The 25970-nt window shown below is 38.7% G+C and overlaps 1 protein-coding gene across 3 annotated transcripts in view; it reads right to left on the bottom strand.

Moving 5' to 3' along the window:
* Positions 1 to 25970, bottom strand: part of Sbf2 (SET binding factor 2) — a 411329-nt gene that overhangs the window by 44529 nt on the left and 340830 nt on the right. For 2 of the 3 annotated variants that reach the window (XM_041666239.1, XM_041666240.1), the window contains exons 25-28: positions 24689 to 24834; positions 21146 to 21344; positions 7872 to 8068; positions 5603 to 5743 (exon numbers count right to left, since the gene is read on the bottom strand). In XM_041666239.1, the coding sequence (XP_041522173.1) occupies positions 5603 to 5743; positions 7872 to 8068; positions 21146 to 21344; positions 24689 to 24834 (683 nt within the window). Of the gene's footprint in view, positions 1 to 4632; positions 4729 to 5602; positions 5744 to 7871; positions 8069 to 21145; positions 21345 to 24688; positions 24835 to 25970 lie in introns of all 3 variants that reach the window. The other variant, XM_041666238.1, reaches the window with a different exon arrangement.

Here is a 25970-nt window from a genome sequence, read left to right as displayed (position 1 = left end):
TTTTTTTTTGGCTTTGTGAGACAGAGTTTCTCTGTAGCTTTAGAGCCTGTCCTGGAACTAGCTCTTGTAGACCGGGCTGTCCTAGAACTCACAGAGGTCCACCTGCCTCTGCCTCCCGAGTGCTGGGATTAAAGGCGTGCGCCACCATTGTCCGGCTCTTAAGCAATTTTTGTGAAAAAAAGATATATCCTCTTTCTTATAATTCATCAACTTGTAGACAAAGTGATCCGAAAACCAGTGATGGCCAATCTCAAGTCCTGCTCACCTGCTCCTTAGAGCAAGAAAAGCATACAATGGATATAAGAAGTAAACCCCAAATTAAGACTGTATGTCAAAGACAGGAATATGAAAACAGAAGAGCAAAAAGGAGGCTAAGAGGAAAACTAGAAGAACAAGAGGTTCTTCTGACACAGGGTGATGAAGGGACTGATAAAGAAGCAGTGCCCAGCCCTCAGGCAGAAATGAGACCTGGACTTGCAGGAGGCCTAAGGAAGCACCTGCAGGTGTAGGTGTCTAGTCTTGCCCAGTCTGATCCAACTGCGCGTCTGCCTGTCAAGGTCATGTAAACTTAAAAACTTAACGTCCTATCATCCATCAATTGTAACTTTACATGGAAGAAATGCACATAAGAGATATATTAGGGTTACACAGAGAAACCCTGTCTCAAAAAAAAAAAAAGCCAGAGAGAGAGAGAGAGAGAGAGAGAGAGAGAGAGAGAAAGATATATTAAAGCAGCTCTAGGACCATAGAGGAGTAAGTGAATCTCAGTATATAATGGTTAATCACTGGGCCTTTGAAAACTATGGGAGGCTTTGGCAGTAAAGAGATAGAGTGAAAGAATGAGACCTGCTTAAGGGTCAGAAGACAGGCAACTGGTTGAGAGCAAAAAGCTGTAATAAGTATACAAACCGAGTTCACAAAAAATTTATAGCAAGAAATATTTGGGTAAGGGATCAGAAATAATAACTATAACTTCATATATAAAAAAATGGGTCCTAAACGAGAAAGACAATTTTTTTAATATTTATTTATTTATTTATTATGAATACAATATTCTGTTTGTGTGTATGCTAGCAGACCAGAAGAGGGCACTAGACCCCATTACAGATGGTTGTGAGCCACCATGTGGTTGCTGGGAATTGAACTCAGGACCTTTGGAAGAGCAGGCAATGCTCTTAACCACTGAGCCATCTCTCCAGCCCGAGAGAGACAATTTTTAAACCTAAATTTATCTTAGAGGCCACCAGCCAAATATGGGAATAGATAAATGTTCTTGAAGTTTATAAAAATAAAATACAAGAGTGGGGTATCGGGGGACAAATGAAAATATCTAGGTGTCTTCTGGAAGTTGCATTCTACTAAAAATTAAATGAAAAAAATTACTGACTTATGTTTCCTGACAATCCCTGAAGGGCTCTAAAATCTGAAATATCTGGATGACGACATGATGGATCAAAAACTTTCTGATTTTGGATTCTGTATTTTTGGGTGAAGGATGCTTAGCATGTTAATTAAAGTCTGTGTAAATATTCCACAATCTAAAACAAACAACAAAATCACTCTAAGATGTCAAATACATCTGGTCCATGGCATCTGAGATAAAAGATATGCAACCTGTATAAATGTTCATCAGAAAGCTGGAGTTGGGCCAGGCAGTGGTGGTACACGCTTTTAATCTCAGCACTCAGGAGGCAGAGACAGGTGGATCTCTGCGAGTTCGAGGTCAGCCTGGTTTACAGAGTGAGATCCAAAACAGGCTCCAAAGCTACGGAGAAACCCTGTCTCAAAATACAGGGGGAGCGGGGGAGGGAGAAAGCTGGGGTTGGGCTATGATTCATCTGTAAAGTTCTTGCTTAGCATATAGGAGGCCTAACTTCAACCCCACAAGTACTATAAGCACACAGAAAGGGTAAGTTGTAACCATTTATAAAAATCTGGCAATACTTCATGACAGGAGAAATCCCAGGATTCTAAAGAAAAATATACTGTCTCTTACTTCAAATTCATTGAAGAAAAAAATGAAAAGAATGAAGTTTGTATCTTAAACTTAAAAAAATTCAGAAAAAAGAAAACTACATGTGACTTGTTATGGGTGCTATGTGTCTGTTCAAAATCAAATACTGAAATCCTGAGCCTGGAACCTCAGAAGTAACTGTATTTGGAAACTATGTGGTACAGACATAATTAGTTAATATAAGGCCATACTGGAATAGACTAGGCCCTATGACTGGATCCTTATAAAAAGAAAAAAAAGCTTGGGGAAAGATATTGTAGTGGTTTGAAAGAAAATGGCCCCTATAGGGAGCAGAACTATTAGGAAGGTTGTTGTAGTAGGTGTGGCCTTGTTGGAGAAGTGTGACACTGGGGGTGGGCTTTGAGCTCTCATATGTTCAAGGTGCTCTCAGTGTGGCACACAGTTGCTTCCTGTTGATTGTGGATCAAGATGTAGAACTTTCAGCTCTTTCTCCAGCACCATGTTGGCCTGTACACTGCCATGTCCTGCCATGAAGATAATGGACTAAACTTCTCAAATTGTAAGTCCCCCCAATTAAACGTTTTCCTTTATAAGAGTTGCCATGGTCATGGTGCCTCTTCACAGCAATAGAACAGTAACCATCACAGACATAGAGAATGTCACATAAAGATGAAAACAGAGATCTGAGTGATGCCTCCACAAGAAAACAAATGCCATGGATTTCTAAACAACCTCCAGCCTCTAGAAGGCAGTCATCCAACAAGCTTCCTTAAAGCCCTCAGGATGCTGACCTTGATTCTGAATTTATGGCTGTACCAAAACTGTGGGACTAAAGTTGTTTAAGCCACCATTTATGATATTTGCTCTAGTAGCCCCAGGAAATGAAACACCACAGTCTCAAGGCCTAACAAATTCGCTGGAAACACGACTCCAGAAAGATGGAAGCTCTTGGGAAGAACTGTAATTTCAGAAGGCTTTGATGAGGCATTCAGTGACTATCTGGGCATGTTTATGGTTTTCAAAAAGGAAAAAAAAATCTGAATTTTGTAAAACATAGCTTTTAAGTTGTCTCTGAACCAAATTCTGCAATGGATTATTTACAGAGTATTTATAGTTCTTAGGAGAAAGCATTGAGTCTATTAAGTCATGTCCAAATAACCATAACATACCTGGTGATGCAGATAAATAGTTCTAGATGAAAAAGAATGTCATAGATTTAGAAATAAGGATCAAGAGGATTTCAGGAAGAACACAGCCTGTAAGGACCACTCTCCTTCATGACTCACATTACTCTGCCTTCGCCTTACTAATGATTTGTTCTTTGTCTTTCTGAGAACAGTAATTGACTCTATAGATGAAAAGGGTCTGTAAAAGCAGTTAATATACCAGTGAATAGAATTAATATCCAAATTCTAACACAATTAATAGTCTATATTAGAAAACACCGAGAAGGGTGAAATTTTATAGGTACAACTGATAGCATAGTTATGACCAAAAGCAATTCTCTAGGCCAGTATGTTAAGAAAACAGCACGTGGCAAACAGGTGGCATTACTCTAGCAGGGACCTGTGTCAGGATGGGGCTTTCCCCACAAGGCACCCTGAAGTCGCCAGGACTCCCAGAGTGCTGCATGTGACTCTGCAGAGTCCACATAGTGAAGAGGATTAGTGAGTGGACGACAGCCAGAGAACCTGAGGAAACTCAGAGACAATTACAACAGAGGAAGCAGAACAGCTTTTAAAGCCAAAGATCTCAAGTGCAAGAAATTGGATTTAGTTTCTCACTCCTGATACTTAGTTTGGCCTCAAACTTATTATCCTTCTGTCCCAGCTCTCCGAGTTCTAGGACTGCAGGTGTACACCACTTGAACAAGAGCAGACATGTAAACATTATCTGCTGGTGGAATTTTAGAAACATGAGAAAAAAAAAAAAGAAACATGAGAAAGATGCTCCTAACAGAGAGTTGCTTGTATATGCAAAGTACTATTTTTGGGAAGAAAGAAATTGCCCATAGCTGATAATGTCCATGCAGAACCAGGTCATGTGGGTGGCTTGTTTTCAAGGAAAGTCATCCTTGTATGGGAGCAAGAGGAAAAACCTATGATGGAGACTCCACTAAGGAGCAGTAGAACTTTGCTGTCAAGACCCCCAGTTTAGAATTTTCTTTGCAGAGTAAAAGAATCTTGCAGCGACTTGTAGAGACCAGAGTGCAGTGACTATGTCTCTCTCTTCTATCTCTTCATGTCCAGAGAGAGTAAGGGAGAGAAATTTAGATATCGTTTTAGCTTACCCTCCAAGACTAGTAAAATGAAAGGTACTGGAGACACAGCGCAGACTGAGAGCTCTTCTAATTTTGTACGTAGTCTTTTTACCCAGTGAACTTAGTGAGTTGTTACCATGTAAGCATAATTATCTCACCTCCTAATTATCTCTAATCCATCAATATGTATGATACCATTAATAATTATATTCATTGTTCCATAAGGCATAACATCTTTGTCATCAAACTAGAAGTAAATTTGGTCATTCATTGGAGAAGGGTAATTAAGAACAACTCAGAAACATGATTAGTTGATTTTTAAAACATCTACTATCTAGAATAATGCTCTCTTCTGTTATGCTTTTATCAGTGCTCATATAAAATTGGTCTTACTAACCTCCTCGAGCAAAGCTATTGGATGGGTTTACATCCAAATGTCCTGGCACTACCTGCTTAAGCACAGTGGACATTCTTGAAGTCCTCCTTTCAGTCCCTAAAGTCAGTCAGAACAAAAAAAGAACAAAACCATAGTGTTCAGGTTAACATTACTCAAATGACAAAAAGTTATCTTCATGTGTAGCAAGTCTAATTGCTGCCAAACATAGCATTTTTTAAATCCCCAAAAGCTTTATTAGAGATAACACAGTAATGTTATTATTTCATCAGAGATAACACATATTTGAAAGATTATAGAGTTAGGTTTGGCAAGTGCAATCAGAGAATCCAATGATAAATGAAGCAAGGCATGCATGGTGTTACTTTGCAAGAAAAGCCACTTTCTGCTTATGTTGAGGTAATTCAGATAGCTGATAAAGCCAAAGAGACCAGCTTCTCCAGTCACATGCTCCTGTCTAACACATCAGGGTTACCTCTACATGAACCCTTTGGGGTTCCATCACATGATAACTGAAACAGAATATTAGTACAAGTCTTAATGGCTTCATCCACATTTACAGAAAACAAACTCTGCAAATTCATAAAAGGCTAAAGAAATTTTTGGAATTTCAAATTTATATGATAATTTTAATCACTATACACTTAATAATCATATTTAAATTTATACATTCAACTTCATAATAATATTTTAAGGTTTATGTAGACTCTGGGACTTAGTATGTTTGATACTTCCTATTGTTTTATTACTACTTTTAAAAGAAAATAATTGAATACACATAGTTACTAAATACTAGACATTAACAGTGGTACTTTGACTTCTAAGTAAGAGAAGCTAAAGTTATGGCCTTGCAGGGTAAAAATTTTGAGGAGTCATATTGAAGTAACTAAAAACATTTATCTAAAGAGATTAATCTGAGAAACAGACACTGTCTTTTTTGAGTAGTTGTCAAGAAAATACTGTCAGATCTTACCTGGGGACAGAGCAAGTGCTGGTCTGACAGTAAGGGTATTGTTGCCTCTGAGTTTCTGATGGACGGTAACTGCAGTCAGTAAGGCTTGCAAGTACTTTTCTTGCTCTATGCTACTGGAAGATTCTAAAGAGGAGGTAGAAACTGTAACACAAAATAAAAACATATAAAATAAAAGTCTGCTAATAAATTAAGCTTAAATATATTTGCTTAAACTTTCTATATATAACGTCATGCTACCACACCCAAATACAGAAACCAGTTAGATTTAAAGCCTGATCAATTATGTGTCTTGTCTTTTGATGTTGTTTCACATCTATTTCTCAACTGCTCATCATTCTCCCATAAAGGGCCCATGACTGGAAAGCCAGCACAGGACTCAGATTCTAAATACACATGTATTGATACAATCAAAATGAAGATTCACAAACAACATCTCCCTGATGATATCTTCACATCCTGCCCATGCTACTGTGTGGAAGCAGTGAGGATAGAGTAAGTTTCTTTGGCATTCCAGAACAGGTAGAGCTGAGAATGTCCTAACAGGCGTAACAGGTGACATGGGCCTGTGGGGGCTCTGTTGCTGGAAGAGCAGAGGAAGACAGGAGGAATATGGGAGTCACTTCTGCTACATGCCCTGGTTCTTCTAAAAGAGGGGCAGAAAGTAGGCACAAATACAACTGTAAAGCAAATAGTTGGCAGGAATATCAGCCTAGTTTGTGTGAAGCAAAACTGAATCACTGAAATGGGGTCAAGTCCTTTATTTATGTATTTTAATTTCTGATAAAGGCCTCATGTTACAGACTAGCCTTCAAGTCATTATGTTGCTGACGTTGACCTTGACATACTGATCCTCCTACCTCCACCTCTCCCAAATGCTGGGATCACAAGTGGGTACTACATAGTTGGCAGGCACAGGCATCTGAAGAGGTATACTAAAAGGACAGAAAAATCATACATTTTCTTGTACCTTGGACACACAAAAAATAACATTATTTTTATTTGCTCTAAGGCATCAACAAATATAAGGTTCACGTGCCATTTTCAAGTATGACACTATTCCTTCTGATCATATTAATTAGGAGGTACATCCCAATTTGAAAAACACCAAAGCATAAAATAAACAAATGCACTTATTCAGAAATATAAAATACATACTATAATATAACAACAAAATTCCTATCAGATAAATCATAACATGGAGGAATAACTTTCCTATTGAATGTTCAGTAATATGCTTGCCAGTGTTCCCGAACTCCCAGCTTTTCTGCAGTTCTATCTGCTTCTGATCTAATATACATACTTTGGCTTGGGAGAGCTCCCCGACACAGAGAGTGATAAAATCAAACTTCCTTTTATTACAACACTGATGAAAATCCAACCCAGGCACAATACAGTACCACGCAAGATGCCCTTAATCAAGCAAATTATGAGGGGTGTACTGGTCAACTTTCAGGACGGAAGTAGATGAAAATAGAGATCTCAAAAACCACATGGGTATTCTAGATTTTTGACCCAAAATTTTGGGTTCTAAAGAAGAAAGAATGCTATTCCCCAAATCATACCTAATATTTTAGTGGGTCAAAGTTTAACTGGAAACCATGAAAAAAGTTGCTTAAGACTTGACTACATTGGTTATGGTACTTACAAATTTTCCCGGGACAAGGAACTATATCACTATTTCCCTAGTTTCCTAAAATATTCTTTGTCCGAGACCACCAAAAGCTTCATTCTGGTTGGGTATACTGCTACCATTTATATATATTCACATGCCATACAAGACAAAATTCATATTTATCTCTGTAGCTGTTAAATGTACCTGGATACTTTTCAGAAACAAAGAGTACAAAGACTGGTACAGTCTAGTTTCCAAGAATAGATATTCTGGCTTGCCAGAAGCAAAACAGCCTAGAACCAAAGACTATTATTTGTCAAAAACCAAGAAAAGAAAAGATCAGATATGGTAAGAAAGATGTTAAAATCAGCATGGAGTCCCACATGCCTGCACCCATCTTTACTTAAGTGCAGTGTTGCATATTCTGCATGAGACACAGTGAAAAGGGTGTGGTGATGTAGCTGGACCTAGGTTATACTCCCTGTACCTTGGGAAGACTCCTTCTCTCTGGTCTTATTCAGGATGCCCTCAAACTTCAGGGATCAGGTGACCCTGCCTCAGTTTCCCAGGGAATTGAGTCCACAGGTCTAGATACTGTGCCTGGAGGAGGCTTAAGAACACTCTTCTGTGAGAGCTGTGCTGTACAGATATGCTTACCAGCTTGAGGGGAGTTCTGTGATTTGAAAAGACCAACAACTCCCTTGCCATGGAATCCCCCGGATCGGAGGAGCAGAGTACCACTTCTTGAGTTCTTCCAGCACACGACGGGTAGACGGTTGTGTCGATAGCAGCGGGCTACTCTTGGTAAACTGCTGTCTTGTACAGCTTGAGGTATGACTAAAAGGCCAGGATAGCTTCAGGAATGCAGGAGAGAAAGAGTGATTGGGGAAGAGAAGGGTAAGAAATACGGGGAAGGAGATAATAAAAGTACAAACTGCAGTTATCACTGTGAATTTTGAACATGCAGAAACATGTTGGTGGAGATGTATCATCAAATATGGAAGTTCATTAAACTCAATTTTTTTGAAACAGGGTCTTATCATGTAGCCCTTTTCGGCCTAGAACTTGCTAAACTGACCAATATGGCCTTAATCTCACAGAGATCCATCTGCCCCTGCTTTCCTGAGTACTAGGATTAAAAGTCTGTATTATGAGAAAAAGCCAAACTGTCAACAACTTACAACAATGACAACAGAGAACAAAGCCGCCTATAGAACGCCTGAGAAGTGGAAGGGTCAAAACCAAATGATTTTTGGAGTGACAACAAAAAGTTCAAATGTAAAACAAGTTTAACTGTTTCATTAGCACTATACAGTGATGTTTATTTGTCTATTAATAGTCAACCCTGGCTGGCCTGGAATTTGATGGAGACTAAGCTGGCTTTGAATTCATAGAGACCCATCTGCCTCTGCCTCCTAAGGGTTGGGGTTAAAAGCATATGCCACCAAGTCTGTGTTATGATTTTTTTTAATTAAAAACTTAAAATTAATTTTTAGAGAACTTCTTACAGCATATCTTAATTGTCATGTGTTTATTTTTAAAGACTGGCTCTCAAAGTTCAGGACAGGACTCTGGGGAAGTAAAGTGTATGGGTACCTAATCTGCAAGTTAAAAAAGAGAGCAATTTGCTTTATTTTAAGAATCACACATATTTTATCTCTTTGACTACTAGTCCAGCAACCTTTTGGTGATTTTTTATTATAGGGCAAAATATAGTAAAACAAGGCATAAAATTTACCATGTTATTCATTTTAAGCATATAGATCTCTGGAGCTAAGTACATTAATAAAGCTGTATTTATCACCCCACTCTTCTACACTCCTCGCAATTCTTGGCTATTGCTTTCCCATCAAACAGGATTTCCTGCTTTCAGGTCACACACATACCTCCTAAGAGAAAATGTGATATTTTGTCTTCCTCCATTACCTTCTCCTGTTCCCTGCTTACCTCCTTCTTCAAAACTCCTTTCCCCTCACGAGTACTTTTACTTTCATGTCATACATATTTAAATATGGATTCTGCATATTAAGAAAGATATACTATTTGTATTTACAAATCTAGTTCATTTTGCTTAGCATGATGTTCACCAGTTCCATCCACTTTCCTACAAATGATATATTTCATTTTTTTTTTTTTCCGAGACAGGGTTTCTCTGTGGCTTTGGAGCCTGTCCTGGAACTAGCTCTGTAGACCAGGCTGGTCTCGAACTCACAGAGATCCACCTGCCTCTGCCTCCCGAGTGCTGGGATTAAAGGCGTGCGCCCGGCTTATTTCATTTTTTTATAGTTGAGTAAAATTCTGTTGTGTGTACACCACATTCTCTTTACTCATCTGTGATGGGCATCTAGGCTGCTTCCATATTGTGGCTACTGTGAACAATGCTGTGATGGAGGAAGGTCATTGGTTAAGTAATAAAGAAACTGCTTGGCCCCATAGGTTAAAACATAGGTGGGAGGAATAAACAGAACAGAATGCTGGGAGAAAGAAGCTGAGTCAGGGAGTCGCCATGATTCTCCCATTCCAGACAGACACAGGTTAAGATCTTTCCTGGTAAGCCAGCTCGTGGGCTACACAGATTAATAGAAATGGGTTAGATCGAAATGGAAGAGCTAGTCAATAAGAGGCTGAAACTAATGGGCCAAGCAGTGTTTAAAAGAATACAATTTCTGTGTATTTATTTCGGGTAAAGCTAGCCGTGTGGGCGACCGGATGCTGGGGACGCAGCCCACCGCTCCAATACTACAATGCTGCAATAAACATGGACAGGCAAATGCATCTGTAGTAGGCTGACTTAGATCCAAGTTTACATCCATCAATGGTATAGCTAGATGATATGGAAATTCTATTCTAGTGTTCTGATTTCCATCAGTTCATATTCTCACCAGCATTATAAAAGGGTTCCCTCTCTAAAATCCTCACCATCATTGTCCTGTCAATATCCATTCTGACTGGGGATGGAAAGAGAATATTAATGCACTAATTTGCATTCTTCTGAGGATTAAGGATGGCTAACATTTTTCATATATTTATGGGACACTTATATGTCTTCTTTTGGGATAAGTCTGTTCAAACATTTGCTCATTTACTGAATGGATGACTCTGTGTTTAATTTTTTTTCCCATCCAAATAACCACTTTTTAATGAAATGTTTATTAAAATTTCCTGCTATCATTTTAACTTCTTTCCTTATCCCTTTTCTTTTGTTCTTCCTTCTTTTATCTTGAGACATGTTCTCACTGTAGCCCATGTTGTCCATTTCAGCCTTTAGAGTGCTGAAATTATAGGTGTGAACAGGCCTCTGGCTCTTCTTGGCTTTCTTAATGCTAGTTCTGACGTGGAGTGCTATAATTGATCAGCATACACTGTGGGTAATGCTTTTCCTGTCCCAAGAAACCTATTTCTATCTCAAGGTCTTAAAAAATATTCTTCTTTCTTTCTTTCTTTCTTTCTTTCTTTCTTTCTTTTTTCTTTTGTTTTTGAGATAGGGTTTCTCTGTGTAGCCCTGGCTGTCCTGGAACTTACTCTATAGACCAGGCTGGCCTCAAACTCAGAGATCTATCGGCTTCTGCTTCCTAAGTGCTGGGATTAAAGGTGTGGGCCACCCTTGCCTTGCTATTCTCCAATTTTACAGAAGCTTTATTTTAAAAACATCTTATATGTAAGTCTATAAATCAATGGGAATTGAGTTTTTATGTATAAGCTGGAGTCAAGATTATCTTTTCTTATATATATGTATCTCCAGGACTATTTATTAAAAAACCAAAAACTTCCATCCACAGCTTTTCTCGGAAACCACATGTCCATGTGTGAGGCTGCTCTTATATTTCTTCTTTGTACCATCAGTCTGCTTATGCTACTCCAAGACTATCTTAACTGCTGTAGGAATTTTTTTTGACAGTACTTCTTTTATTTAAGATTTGTACCATTGGGACTAGAGAGATGGTTTAGAGGACCTGGGTTCAATTCCAGCATCTACATGGCAGCTCCCACCTGTCTGTAATTCAAGTTCCAGGGATCCAACACCCTCACGCAGACAAACATGCAAGCAAAACACCAATGCATATAAAATAAAATAAATATTTAAAAACTTCATATTATGTTTTAAATAACAAGTTTGTGTCTGTGTAGGTATGTGTATATGAGTGTAGGTAACCATGGAAACCACAAGAGGCCATCAGAATCCCTGGTGCTGGAGCTGTAGGAGGTTGTGAACCCCTCTGTAACATGGGCTATGGGAACCAAACTTCGGTCCTCTGCAAGAGAAATATGTGCTCTTAACCGCAGAATCATCTCTCCATCCCTGATTACTTTGGCTAAATAAAATCTTGATAGCCAGCAGTAAGTCTGAATAGTATTGTTCTATAAGCCTACCTGAACTACTCTTGGTTTTCTGCATTGCTATGTAAACCTTACAATCACCTTTTCAGCCTTTATTATTGGGTTTTTCATTGAGACTCAATGCAACTTCTGAAAAAAATGCATGTATTAAAATATGGACCATTCTAATTCAAAAACTTGAAATATCTATTTAAACTTTTAATGACCTTAATATTTCTGAATGTTTTATAGTATGGTACTGCACCTTTTCCATGGGATTTACTTCAAAGTAGTGAATATTCCTTAGTGTTACTGTATATACAATTGGCAGCACCTAAATACTGTCATTTAAAAATTCTCTTTGTAATGATTTGGTTCTGGTTTATATGTAACTAATTACTGCATAGCCAACTTGTACCAGTTACCTTACCAAATTTACTTGCCAATTTTAAAACTTTATGTGTAGATTCCTTCAGGTTTCCTAAAATTTGTCTAGTCTTTTGCACACCTTAGCATGCTAAGTACAACATTATACAGAAGTGACAGTGGAATTCTTGCTCTGAGTCTAGAGAAAAGCTTTCAACACCTTAGCATTAAGTGACTTCTGCTGCCAGAGTGAGACCAGAGTGAGCTATAAAGAATAGCTTCTATTTCCTATTTTTGAGAGTTTTTAATTAAAATAAAAACCATAAATGTATATTGTATCTAAAATGTTTTTCTGTCCATAAGAACTTATTATATACTCTTCATTTTATCAATGGATTTTTTTCTGATAGAATGTCAAGCATCAATGCAGTTCTGCAGCTGTAAAAACTTGGTCTTTATTACTAGTGATGCTTTTTGTGTTTAGTATTTTCCTTTTTGTTCCTTAGTAAGTTTTACTTTAATGTCTACTTGGACATTTTTATGGTGACAACAGCTTTCGTTTTCAGTTTCACAAGATGTATTTTTCTAACATTTTAGTTTCCACCCTTTTGCATTTTTTTAATATTTTTATTTTATTTTTTTTAAATTTATTTATTTATTAAAGATTTCTGTCTCTTCCCCGCCACCGCCTCCCATTTCCCTCCCCCTCCCCCAATTAAGTCCCCCCCCAACCCGAAAAGCAATCAGGGTTCCCTGTCCTGTGGGAAGTCCAAGGAACTCCCACCTCCATCCAGGTCTAGTAAGTTGAGCATCCAAACTGCCTAGGCTCCCACAGAGCCACTGTGTGCAGTAGGATCAGAAACCCATTGCCATTGTTCTGGAGTTCTCAGTAGTCCTCATTGTCCGCTATGTTCAGAGAGTCCGGTTTTATCCCAGGCTTTTCCAGACCCAGGCCAGCTGGTCTTGGTGAGTTTCCATTAGAACATCCCCATTGTCTCAGTGTGTAGGTGCACCCCTCGCGGTCCTGAGTTCCTTGCTCGTGCTCTCTCTCCTTCTGCTCCTGATTTGGACCTTGAGGTTTATGTACAGTGCTCAAATGTGGGTCTCTGTCTCTGTCTCCTTTCATCGCCTGATGAAGGTTAATATTCAGGAGGATGCCTATATGTTTTTCTTTGGGTTCTCCTTATTTAGCTTCTCTAGGATCACTAACTATAGGCTCAATGTCCTTGGTTTATGGCTAGAAACCAAATATGAGTGAGTACATCCCACGTTCCTCTTTTTGGGTCTGGCTTACCTCACTCAGGATAGTGTTTTCTATTTCCATCCATTTGCATGCAAAATTCAAGAAGCCCTTGTTTTTTACTGCTGAGTAGTACTCTAATATGTATATATTCCATACTTTCTTCATCCATTCTTCTATTGAAGGGCATCTAGGTTGTTTCCAGGTTCTGGCTATCACAAACAATGCTGCTATGAACATCGTAGAGCATATACTTTTGTTGTATGATAAGGCCTCTCTTGGGTATATTCCGAAGAGTGGTATTGCTAGGTCCAAGGGTAAGTTGATCCTGAATTTCCTGAGAAACCGCCACACTGCTTTCCAAAGTGGTTGCACAAGTTTGCATTCCCACCAGCAATGGATGAGTGTACCCCTTTCTCCACAACCTCTCCAGCAAAGGCTATCCTTGGTGTTTTTTATTTTAGCCATTCTGACAGGTGTAAGATGGTATCTTAAAGTTGTCTTGATTTGCATTTCCCTGATCGCTAAGGAAGTTGAGCATGACCTTAAGTGTCTTTTGGCCATTTGAACTTCTTCTGTTGAGAATTCTCTGTTCAGCTCAATGCCCCATTTTATAATTGGGTTGATTAGCCTTTTACGGTCTAGTTTCTTGAGATCTTTATATATTTTGGAGATCAGACCTTTGTCAGTTGCGGGGTTGGTAAAGATCTTCTCCCAGTCAGTGGGTTGCCTTTGTGTCTTAGTGACAGTGTCCTTTGCATTACAGAAGCTTCTCAGCCTCAGGAGGTCCCATTTATTCAATGAGGTCCTTAATGTCTGTGCTGCTGGGGTTATACGTAGGAAGTGGTCTCCTGTGCCCATGTGTTGTAGAGTACTTCCCACTTTCTCTTCTATCAGGTTCAGTGTGTTCAGACTGATATTGAGGTCTTTAATCCATTTGGACTTGAGTTTTGTGCATGGTGATAGATATGGATCTATTTTCATTCTTCTACAGGTTGACATCCAGTTTTGCCAGCACAATTTGTTGAAGATGCTCTCTTTTTTCCATTGTATACTTTTAGCTCCTTTATCGAAAATCAGGTGTTCATAGGTTTGTGGGTTAAAGTCAGGGTCTTCTTTTCGATTCCATTGGTCGACTTCTCTGTTTTTATGCCAATACCAAGCTGTTTTCAATACTGTAGCTCTGTAATAGAGTTTGAAGTCAGGGATGGTAATGCCTCCAGACGATCCTTTATTGTATAAGATTGTTTTGGCTAGCCTGGGTTTATTGTTTTTCCATATAAAGTTGATTATTGTCTTTTTTAGATCTGTGAAGATTTTTGATGGTATTTTGATGGGGATTGCATTGAATCTATAGATTACTTTTGGTAGAATTGCTATTTTTACTATGTTGATCCTCCCAATCCAGGAGCAAGGGAGATCCTTCCATTTTCTGGTGTCCTCTTCAATTTCTTTCTTCAAAGACTTAAAGTTCTTGTCAAATAGATCTTTCACATCCTTGGTCAGAGTTACCCCAAGACATTTTATGCTATTTGTGGCTATCGTGAAAGGTGATGCTTCTCTAATTTCCCTCTCTGTTTCCTTATCCTTAGTGTATAGGAAGGCCACTGATTTTTTGGAGTTGATCTTGTATCCTGCCACATTACTAAAGGTGTTTATCAGCTGTAGGAGTTCTTTGGTAGAGTTTTTGGGGTCGCTTATGTATACTATCATATCATCTGCAAATAACGAGAGCTTAACTTCTTCTTTTCCGATACGAATCCCCTTGATCCCCTTATGTTGTCTTATTGCTATTGCTAGAACTTCAAGCACTATATTGAAGAGGTACGGAGAGAGTGGACAGCCTTGTCGTGTTCCTGATTTTAGTGGGATGGCTTTGAGTTTTTCTCCATTTAATTTAATGTTAGCTGTCGGCTTGCTGTAAATAGCTTTTATTATATTTAGGTATGACCCTTGTATCCCTAATCTCTCCAAGACTTTTATCATAAAGGGGTGTTGAATTTTGTCAAAGCTTTTTCAGCATCTAATGAAATGATCATATGGTTTTTTTCTTTCAGTTTATTTATATGGTTGATTACATTGATAGATTTTTGTATGTTGAACCAGCCCTGCATCTCTGGGATGAAGCCTACTTGATCATGATGGATAATTTTTCTAATGTGTTCTTGGATTCGGTTTGCCAGTATTTTATTGAGAATTTCCTCGTCGATATTCATGAGATAGGCCTGTAATTCTCTTTCTTGGTTGGGTCTTTGTGTGGTTTTGGCATCAGGGTAACTATAGCTTCATAAAAGGAATTTGGCAATGACTCTTCTGTTTCTATATTGTGAAATACATTAAGGAATATAGGTATTAGCTCTTCTTGGAAGTTCTGGTAGAATTCTGCATTGAAACCATCTGGTCCTGGGCTTTTTTTGGAAGGGAGATTTTTGATAACGGTTTCTAGTTCTTCGCGACTAACAGGTTTATTTAGATCGTTCACCTGGTCTTGGTTTAGCTTTGGTATGAGGTACTTATCTAAAAAAATGTCCCTTTCTTTTGCATTTTCTAGTTTTGTAGCATACAGGATTTTGTAGTAAGATCTAATGATTCTCTGAATTTCCTCTGTGTCTGTGGTTATGTCCCCCTTTTCATTTCTGATCTTATTTATTTGTGTGTTCTCTCTCTGTCGTTTAATTAGTTTGGATAGGGGTTTGTCAATCTTGTTGATTTTCTCCAAGAACCAACTTTTTGTTTCATTGATTCTTTGGACTGTTTTCTGTGTTTCTATTTTGTTGATTTCCTCCCTCAGTTTGATTATTTCCAGTCTTGTACTCCTCCTGGGCGCGTCTGCTTCTTTTTTTCTAAAGCTTTCAGGTGTGCTGTTAAGTCTCCGATGTATGCTTTCTGTTTTCTTTCAGTGGGCACTTAGTGGTATGAACTTTCCTCTTAGCACTGCTTTCATAGTGTCCCATAGGTTTGAGTAGGTTGTCCCTTTATTTTCATTAAATTCAAGGAAGACTTTAATTTCTTTCTTAATTTCTTCCTTGACCCAGGTGTGGTTCAGTAGTTGACTGTTCAGTTTCCATGAGTTTGTCGGCTTTCTGGAGGTAGGATTGTTGTTGAATTCTAACTTTAATCCGTGGTGATCTGCTAAGACACAGGTGGACACTGATATTTTTTTGTATCTGTAGAGGTTTCCTTTGTTTCCGAGTATGTGGTCAATTTTCGAGAAGGTTCCATGAGCTGCAGAGAAGAATGTTCTATAGATGTCTGTTAAGTCCATTTGCTTCATTACCTCCAGTAGTTCTCTTACTTCTCTATTAGATTTCTGTCTGATTGACCTGTCCATTGCTGAGAGAGGTGTATTGAAGTCTCCTACTACTTGTGTGTGTGGTTTAATGTCTGCCTTGAGTTCTAGTAATATTTCTTTTACATAAGTGGGTGCTTTTATATTAGGGGAGTAGATATTCAGGATTGAGACGTCATCCTGACGAATTGTTCCTGTTATGAGTATAAAGTGTCCATCTCGATCTCTTCTGATTGATTTTAGTTTGAAGTCAGTTTTGTTAGAAATTAATATGGCCACACCTGCTTTTTTCTTAGGACCATTTGCTTGAAAGACCTTTTCCCAACCCTTTACTCTGAGTAGATGCCTGTCTTTGTGGTTGAGATGTGTTTCTTGCAAACAGCAGAATGTTGGATCCTGTTTTTGTATCCAATCTCTTAGCCTGTGCCTTTTTATAAGTGAATTGAGACCATTAATATTAAGTGATATTAATGACCAATGGTTGTTTACGCCGGATATTCGTATTGTTTTTGGAAGTAGAATTTGTGTGTCTCCCTTCTTTGAGTTGTGCTAGTGAAGGGTCTCTAGATGCCTCAGTTATTGTAGGCAGTGTTGGCAATGTTGGATTCCTTGGGTTGCGATTTTCCTTCTATTATTTTCTGTAGGGCTGGATTCGTGGCTACGTATTGTTTAAATTTGTTCTTATCCTGGAATGTCTTGTTTTCTCCATTTATAGTGAACGAAAGATTGGCTAGGTATAGTAGTCTGGGCTTGCATCCATGGTCTCTTAGCTTCTGCAGTACTTCTATCCAGGACCTTCTGGCTTTCATTGTTTCCATAGAGAAATCAGGTGTAAGTCTGATCGGTTTACCTTTATAAGTTACTTGGCCTTTTTCCTTTGCAGCTCTTAGTATTCTTTCTTTAACCTGTATATTTTGTGTTTTGATTATTATATGGCGAGGGGATGTTTTTCTTTGATCCAGTCTGTTTGGTGTTCTGTATGCTTCTTGAATATTCAAAGGAATATCTTTCTTTATGTTGGGAAAGTTTTCTTCCATAATTTTGTTCAAAATATTTTCTGGGCCTTTGAGCTGTGACTCTTCTCCTTCTTCTATTCCTATTATTCTTAGGTTTGGTCTTTTTATTGTGTCCCATAATTCCTGAATGTTTTGTGATGAGAATTTGTTAGCTTTGCAGTTTTCTTTGATCAGAGCGTTTATTTTCTCTATGGTGTCCTCAGAATCTGAGATTCTTTTTTCTATTTCTTGTATTCTATTGATTATGCTTGTTTCTGTAGGCTCTGCTCGTTGACCTAGATTTTCCATATCCAGCTGGTCCTCAGTTTGTGTTTTCTTCCTTGCTTCCATTTCAGTTTTCAATTCTTGAACTGTTTCCATTACCTGTTTGATCGTTCTTTCTTGGTTTCCCAGGGTATTATGTATGTATTTACTCATTTCTTCAAATTTTTGGTTATACTTCTCATCCATTTTTATAAGGGCATTTTTCACATGTTGTTTAAGGGACTCTATTGCTTTCATAAAGTCAATTTTTTCCACTTCTTCTGTGTTAGGGTGTTGAAGACCTTCTGTTGTAAGATCATTGGCTTCTGGTGTTTTCATGCTGTTTTTCAGATTATTGGGTGAATTCTTGCCTTGGCGCCTGCCCATCTCCTCCTATCGATGCTATCTAAGGGGTCTGTTAAAACTGGTTCAGGTTTCCCTGCTGGCCAGGGGCTCCTCTTACAAAATGCCCTTGCTCTGTTTCCTGGTTCCTGCCGGGGGCCAAGATCCCTCTCACCCCTCAGAAGGGTCTTCAGGAATAGGACCCGGCCCCTCCTTTGCCAGGGACCTCCCCAATCAAAGGCCTACCTCTTTGATTTAATTGTAGTGGGGAGATCTGCTCTCGTTGTTGCGCGCGGTCCCTGCAGCCTGCTTCTGCTGCCACGACTGTTCCCGCCGCCTGCGGCCTGTGTCCTCTGCTGCCGCTCGGATCCCAGCAGGTCCCAGTTGGTCCCCGCCGGCTGTGGAGGGCGTCCCCCTTTTGCATTTTTGTACAATAATCATGTCCCGTAACAGCAGCAGAACACTTTTTAAAAGCTCTCCATAATCCTTTTCTTTTAATTGGAGACTTAGTCAATTTATAATTTCTTATTGATATGTGTGAAAGACTTTGATCTCATTCTTGTATTCTCTGTATTTCTCTTTTCTTTCTTCCCCTTCTCTTTCCTCCTTGACAGGACTGGTTTTCTATTTCCTTCCAATAGTTTGCTTGATATATATTCTTTTACTTTACCATAAATCCTTCTAATAAGAAGTGTTCCAACAATGCTCTATTAAGACAGCAACAGACATGAGAAAGTGGATAGGGAAAGACTATCAGGCCTCAATCCTACATAAAGAACTACTGGTAAGTAAGAAATGCTGACAGTGGAGAAATAGTCTTACCCAGGGAAGGGTCCCGAAAGTGGTTATCCAATACCAAGTGATTAGCCCTGAAATCATATGTGTGTACACACACACACACACACACACACACACACACACACACACTCACACACTCACACATGCATGGCACACACATATTGGCTAGTTTTATGTCAACTTGACACAAGCTAGAGTCATTAGAGGAGGGGTCTCAATTGACAAAATGTGTCCTTAAGCTCAGGCATAGGCAAGCCTGTAGGGCATTTTCTTAATTAGTGATTGATGGGGGAGGGCCCAGGCCATGGTGGGTGGGGCCACTCCAGGGCAGATGGTCCTTGGTATGTAAGAAAGCAGGTTGAGTAAGCCAGGGGAAGCAAGCCATGAACAGCACCCCTCCATGGCTTTTGCATCAGTTCCTGTCTCGAGGTTCCTGGCCTGCTTGAGTTCCTGTCCTCACTGCTTTTAGTGATGAACTGTGATTGAATAAACCCTTTTCTCCCCAATTTGTTTTGGTCATGGTGTTTCACCACAGCAATAGTAATCCTAGGACAACTAGGTAACTAGGACAACAGTAACATTTATATGGACCGAGACGGTGGTATTTATACAACACATGCACACAGACACAAGACACACACACACACACACACACACACTTGCGCGTGCACGCACACGCGCACGCACACACACACACAACACGACATCACTTAGAAAGAGAGCAAAGGCGTAGTGATGGATGGGGAGGGGTTAGGAGGAAAGGGAAGGGGAAAATGATGTAATTATATTTTAATTACAAAAAATGCTAACCAGGACAATAGTCATAAGCTTACAATAAAAAAGAAAAGATTTTACTGTTTCTGACAGGTTGGAGTGATAGATGATGAAGTCTGTTCTCTTACTAGCAGAAATGACTCTGATAGCAAGCTTTTCCTAGCTGGATATCACAGCGACAATTCCACTTGTATTTATTTATGAGGAGGAGTTACTGTGAAGGACAGAAGCCCAGAAAATGACTGTCTATGTAGAGTCCCAATTTTTTAAGTTTTTCATGCAAATATTTTCCTTGGCTATAGTCTCAAACTATAGTCCCAACTTGCTTCCTAAGTTTTACAAAGTCATCCAAACCATTTAAAACAATAAACCTAGAGTTTTTCAACAAGTAGAGTTGAGACTAACAGCAACATTAAGGCAACTTTCATTTATTTATTTATTCATTCATTCATTCATTCATTCATTTATTTATTTATTACCGAGACAGGGTTTCTATGTGCAACAGCCCTAGCTGTCCTGGAACTAGCTCTTATAGACCAGGCTGGCCTCAGACTCACAGAGATCTGCCTGCCTCTGCCTTCCAAATGCTGAGATTAAAGGTTTGAGCCATCACTGCCCAGCTAAGGCAATTTGCTAAAATACAGACAAGGCTTACAATTTACAAAGTGCTTTGTAGAGCTACTTAATGAAATTTATAAATTCAAGTAAAATCACCTACTGTGTAATCAAAGTATTAAATTTGTGTAAGGTGGAATATAGTTTTAAAGAATATATTTTCATAGATAGTAAAGCATAAAATAAAAAAACATTTTTAGAAAACAGCAATAAATGGCAAGAAACACAGAACAGATGTGCTTATTTACATTCTTTTTTAAAAATTTATTTAACTTTATTTTATGTGCATTGGCATCAGATCTCCTGGAACTGGAGTTACAGACAGGTAAGAACTGCCATATGAATGCTGGGAGTTGACCTTGGGTCCCCTGGAAGAGCAGCCAATGCTCTCAACCACTGGGCCATCTCTCCAGCTCCCATTATTTACATTCTTTAAGTAGTATCTTAGAAAACATAAGTAGACAATACAGGAGCGCCCCTATCTATATTTGGGTCAGCAAATCAAAGCTTGTGGCCAAAGTCCATCACATGTACTCACTGCTTAGTCTACGACTGCTTTGGTGGCAGTAAGAGGCCACATGGTCTGCAATCTGGCTCTGGAAAACGTCTGTGGACCTCAGGCCTACAGCAGGTATTCTTCTCTTCCACCCACCTGGGAAAATGCTACTCTTACTTTAGGTCATCCTCACACACATGCCCGAAACAGCAAATAAGGAAAACGCAGAGAGGGAACAAGTGCTGCTACCTTCTGCTGTAGCTGAGGTAGTTTTTAGTCACCTACTTGTTCTGAGGATACAAATGGGATGCCAACTAATATTGCAAAAACTTATCTCTTAAGTCTGGGATCTTGTTTATGAAATACTTTCTTAAAAGTATTCGAATGGAAAATAAAGAAAGGTCTCTTTTAGGAGTTCTTTGATTTGACACTTACCTCCTGCATAGTGAATACAGCCGGTTGGAGGCAGTGATTCGGAAATACTCTGGTTTTGAACGGGAGGAGTTGCCACTTATGGTTCCCAAACCTAAGCGCTGATAATCTCTGAAACACGCTTTTTCCACCAACTGTTCCATTGTGGATTTCTCTGAGGCCTTCAGGGTTGTACTTGTTGGAAGTTCACTATCATCTGAAACTGACAGGCAGAAATAGGTTTTGTCAAAATGATTAGCTCAAAGTAAAGGACTCAAAACAACAGCAATAGCAGCAACAACAACTACTTCTTTTTGGAGACAGGGTCTCACTATATAGCTTGGGTTTACCTGGAACTTGATACATAGACAAGGTGAGTCTGGAATTCACAGAAATCTGCCTGCCTCTGCTTCTCCAATGCTGAGATTCAAGACATTCAATACCATATGCCTAGTTCAAAACTTCCTTTTGAAGAAGGTTTTTATGTTACAGTTACCAGGATTTTATATATCATAAATTAAATCACATAATTTCTACAAGGGATTATAGCTCAATATAGATGAAAATAGTCATGGAAGTCAGGAAATATATTAAGGGTAACAACTAAAAAAAATCAGGGAAGTAATACCATTTAAATAACTTCTAAAAACTAAGTGAGGCATGGTAGTTGCATCTTTTAAAACCCCAGCATTTGAGAAGTAAAGGCAGATTACTAGATGTTCAAGGGCAGTCTGGGCTACTTAGTGTATTCCAGGTCAGCCAGGAACACACCCTAAGACTCTGTCTTTAAAAGAAACAAAACAAAGTAAAAGGAAAACAACTAAAATTAACATGATTTTAAATCCATTAGCCACATTTTTTTGTTTTGGTCAGGCCTGACTGTTGATACTAAAGTTCAGTAATTTATATACGGGACTCTAAAACAGAAGATAATCTGTTAGTAAAATTTATTTTTAATCACCACACAAACTCATTATCCAACTTTTTGTATTATTTTCATAAGAATACATGCATATTGAAATTTTTAGGTTAACTAAAAGCATAGTAGAATTGATTTCTGGAAATCCTTTCATTTGAGGATATAATATATACAAAAAACTCTGACACTCTTTTTAGACTTAAATTTGAAAGAATTTACTCAATAACCAAGTACTTTAGAGAAGATTTTTTTTTTTATAAAAGGACATTCCTAATTGGTACTGCATGTAGCTACAACAAAAATTCATATTAAAAACCTGATTGCTCTTCGAGCAGATGAGGGGGGGGGACTTGATCGGGGGAGGGGGAGGGAAATGGGAAGCGGTTGTGGGGACGAGGCAGAAATCCTTAATAAATAAATAAATTAAAAAAAAAGCTATTATAAAAAAAAACTGTCTTAATTTTTTATTTGTTTTTAATATGAAAAAAGTTAAACTTTCAAAGTTCTCAGAAATGTACTCAAGAGTACTAACAGACAAGGACAAGGCACGGTGCTGCGTGGCTTTAAAGCACTCAAGGCAGGCAGATCTCTGTGGGTTCAAGGCCAGCCTGGTCTATATAGTGAGTTCTGGGACAGCTGGAACCACATAGAGAATCTGTCTTAAAAACAAACAGAAGATATGGCTCTCTCCAAAATGAGATAAAAACCAAAACCCCAAACAAAGCAAAAGAGCTAGTTATGGTGGCACATGCCTGTAATCCTACCACTTAGGAAGTGGAGGCAGAAAAATGTGTATGACGCTAACCTGGACACAGCGCATCTATATGTATTATCAACAACAATTATTCCTAAAAAATGAGACTTGGTGTTTCAGCTTGAGAATTTCACAATAACACACTTAGATGCCATTTTCATGTTGTCTTTTTAGTTTCAGAGAGGAAAGAACATTATATAATTATCATGTGATGATATTTATTGTTTGATTTTTGGAGGAAGGTCTCACTCTGGGTCCCAAGCTGGACTTGAATTTATGAGCTGAAGTGATCCTCCTTCTGTGGCTCCTTAGGAGCTGTGACTTCAGCCATGTACCATTATGTCTAGTCATAGACTGTTTTATTATTTTTTTTCATGAAATAATTCAAAGTAGGAGATTCAGTAGTTACAGCTAGCAACGTTTTGTAGATGACTGTGAGCAGGCCAGAGTTTTTCTACTAAGTGTTCATTTTAGCAATGGAATGACAGATCTTTTTATTGCCCTCAGGGATAAGTGTGTAAGTATTCCTTCTTACAGTGGAGAAGCATACACACATAAAATCTTGTAGGTTCTTTGTTCTAGCAAGTCAGGTGAACATTTTTTGGGCAATGCTCTCACTAAAAATGAGGTTTCTTTTAAAAGGTTGCTATGGGTGCTAGTTGTATAATTACTACTGATGGACTCTAAGTTCTTGAGATACAAAAAGGGACACTATCCTTCCATTACATTGTATTTTATGTATTATATCCATAGCATACTCAATAAATGATCAAAAACTGGAAACAAAATCAGTCAACAAGATATCTTGCTTTTTTCAATCTTTCTCAGCTGAGAAGTATCTTGGTTAATTCTATGTATTTCTAAAATTATTTTTTTAGGTAATTTTTTTAATCACCTTAGAATTTCTTCATCTTAGGTTTCCCTAATTTTCAACTTGGAATTTGTTTTTGTTTTTTTGTTTTTTGAGACAGGGTTTGTATAATCCTGACTGTCCTGGAACTAGCTCTGTAGTCCAGACTGGCCTCAAACTCAGAAATCTGCCTGCCTCTGCCTCTCGAGTGTGGGATTACAAGTGTGTGCCACCACCACCCAGATCCTTATTCCCTTATTCTTATTTTATAAGTAGGATATCCTTCTTTCTCCCTTTAATAAGACCCAGATAAAGATGGATGGTATGTGACTTAGTAATATAAGTTAGCAATAATACATCAGCCTGGGGATGTAGCTCAGTTGCTAGAGTGTTTGCATCATATGCATGCAGCACTATAAAACAGGCATGATGGCACATACACCTGTAATCCCAGCACCCAAGAGGTGAAGGCAAGAGGATGAGAAATTCATTTTTGGTTACATGGTGAGTTTAAGGCTAGTTTGGAGTACATGAGACCTTGTCTTCATTAAGAAAAAAAAAAAGTCAACCAAAATCTTTTTCGAGACAGGGTTTCTCTGTGGTTTTGGAGCCTGTCCTGGAACTAGCTCTTGTAGACCAGCCTGGTCTCGAACTCACAGAGATCCGCCTGCCTCTGCCTCCCGAGTGCTGGGATTAAAGGCGTGCGCCACCACCGCCCGGCTCCAAAATCTAAACAATAGAATATTAGTAAAAATTTATCTTGCCAGTTCTGAGAAACTGTTAAGCACTCGTGAAGTTTTCAGTTTTTGTACATTACAGTTTGCTACAACTAAGTCTCTTGTTATTCATATAAGAGTAGCCAGGCATGGGAGCACACACCTAACCCCAGCACTCAGGAGGCAGAGGAAAGCGGATTTCTGTGAATTCAAGGCCAGCCTGGTATAGGTAGCAAGGTCCAAGCCATTCAAAATTACAGAGTAAGACCCCGTTTCAAGAAAAAAGAAAGAAAAAAAATTGAATTATGGAAAATGAGTTCTTACATACCAGAAATGTCATCTTCTTCATTCCACCCAGGACGATTTACTCTCTCTTCCACAATCGTTCCTGTCCTCTTTTTCAATAAATACTGTCTCCCAATTGTCATTTTTCCTGCTTTTTTGGCACCCTTTACAATTGTTTTTGAGAAAGTTCTGGAAGTCATAAAAACAAAGAGAAAATCAATTTAATATAAAAGGCACCACTAATATTTTGACACCTATATTACTCATTTCTTCTCCAGACATACTATGATGCATACTTTTGTTAAGCTTCTTTGTATCACTTTCCATATTGTGGAGGACTACTTTCCTATAAACATTACTACCATCAGGACACTGTTCCAGGCAAAAAGTACAAGAGCTTAAAGTGTGACACAAACTACTGATCACTCAAATATCCCTTCTCCCCAGGCTCTCCTATGTAGCTCTGGCTGTCCTGGAACTTGCTATGTAAACTAGGCTTGTCTTGAACTCACAGAGATCCACTTGTCTCTGCTTCATGAGTGCTGTGATTAAAAAGAGTACCACCATGCCCAGCTGATCATTCAGACGTTAAACTCCTTGGTTTAACTTTTGGGCATTCCTAAGCCTATTCCATTATCCATACCACCATGGTTCCCATAAACTATATTAGCAAGTCTTCAATCATGCACTGAAAGTCTCCCTTTTCCTTCATTTCAAACTTTCTCTGAGGTCATATGACACTAATGGCTGGCAACACTTATTTCTTAAATGTTTTAGATATGTACGCGTGCATGATGCCTTTTCTCTAGCTGTAAACCTGTTCAACCACAGAAAAAGAATAATTTTTCTGTCTTAAGAGGAGAAAATAACTCAGATATTTGAGAATCCTTTTGAAAATAAGTTTTAATTACTGAGAAAATAAGATAAAAATAAGGAGTAAAAGCCGGGCGGTGGTGGCGCACGCCTTTAATCCCAGCACTTGGGAGGCAGAGGCAGGCGGATCTCTGTGAGTTCGAGACCACCCTGGTCTACAAGAGCTAGTTCCAGGACAGGCTCCAAAACCACAGAGAAACCCTGTCTTGAAAAACCAAAAAAAAAAAAAAAGAGTAAAAAGTGCTAGCAAAATTGCTTAGTGCAGGTATAAGATGCTTGCTATTGATGATCTGGATGACCTGAGTTCAATCCCTGGTACCCACATCACCATGATGGAACAAGGAGGGAACTGAGTTCCACAAGGTGTCCTTTGACCTCCACACACCTATGGGATGAAGATTATACACACACACACACACACACACACACACACACACACACTATGAGAAAAG

Source organism: Microtus oregoni, unplaced genomic scaffold, assembly GCF_018167655.1.
Source record: "Microtus oregoni isolate MIOR12 unplaced genomic scaffold, Mior012 000016F_ref0000370, whole genome shotgun sequence".
In the NCBI taxonomy this organism is placed as follows: domain Eukaryota; kingdom Metazoa; phylum Chordata; class Mammalia; order Rodentia; family Cricetidae; genus Microtus; species Microtus oregoni.
This window is presented reverse-complemented; position numbering and strand designations above follow the sequence as displayed.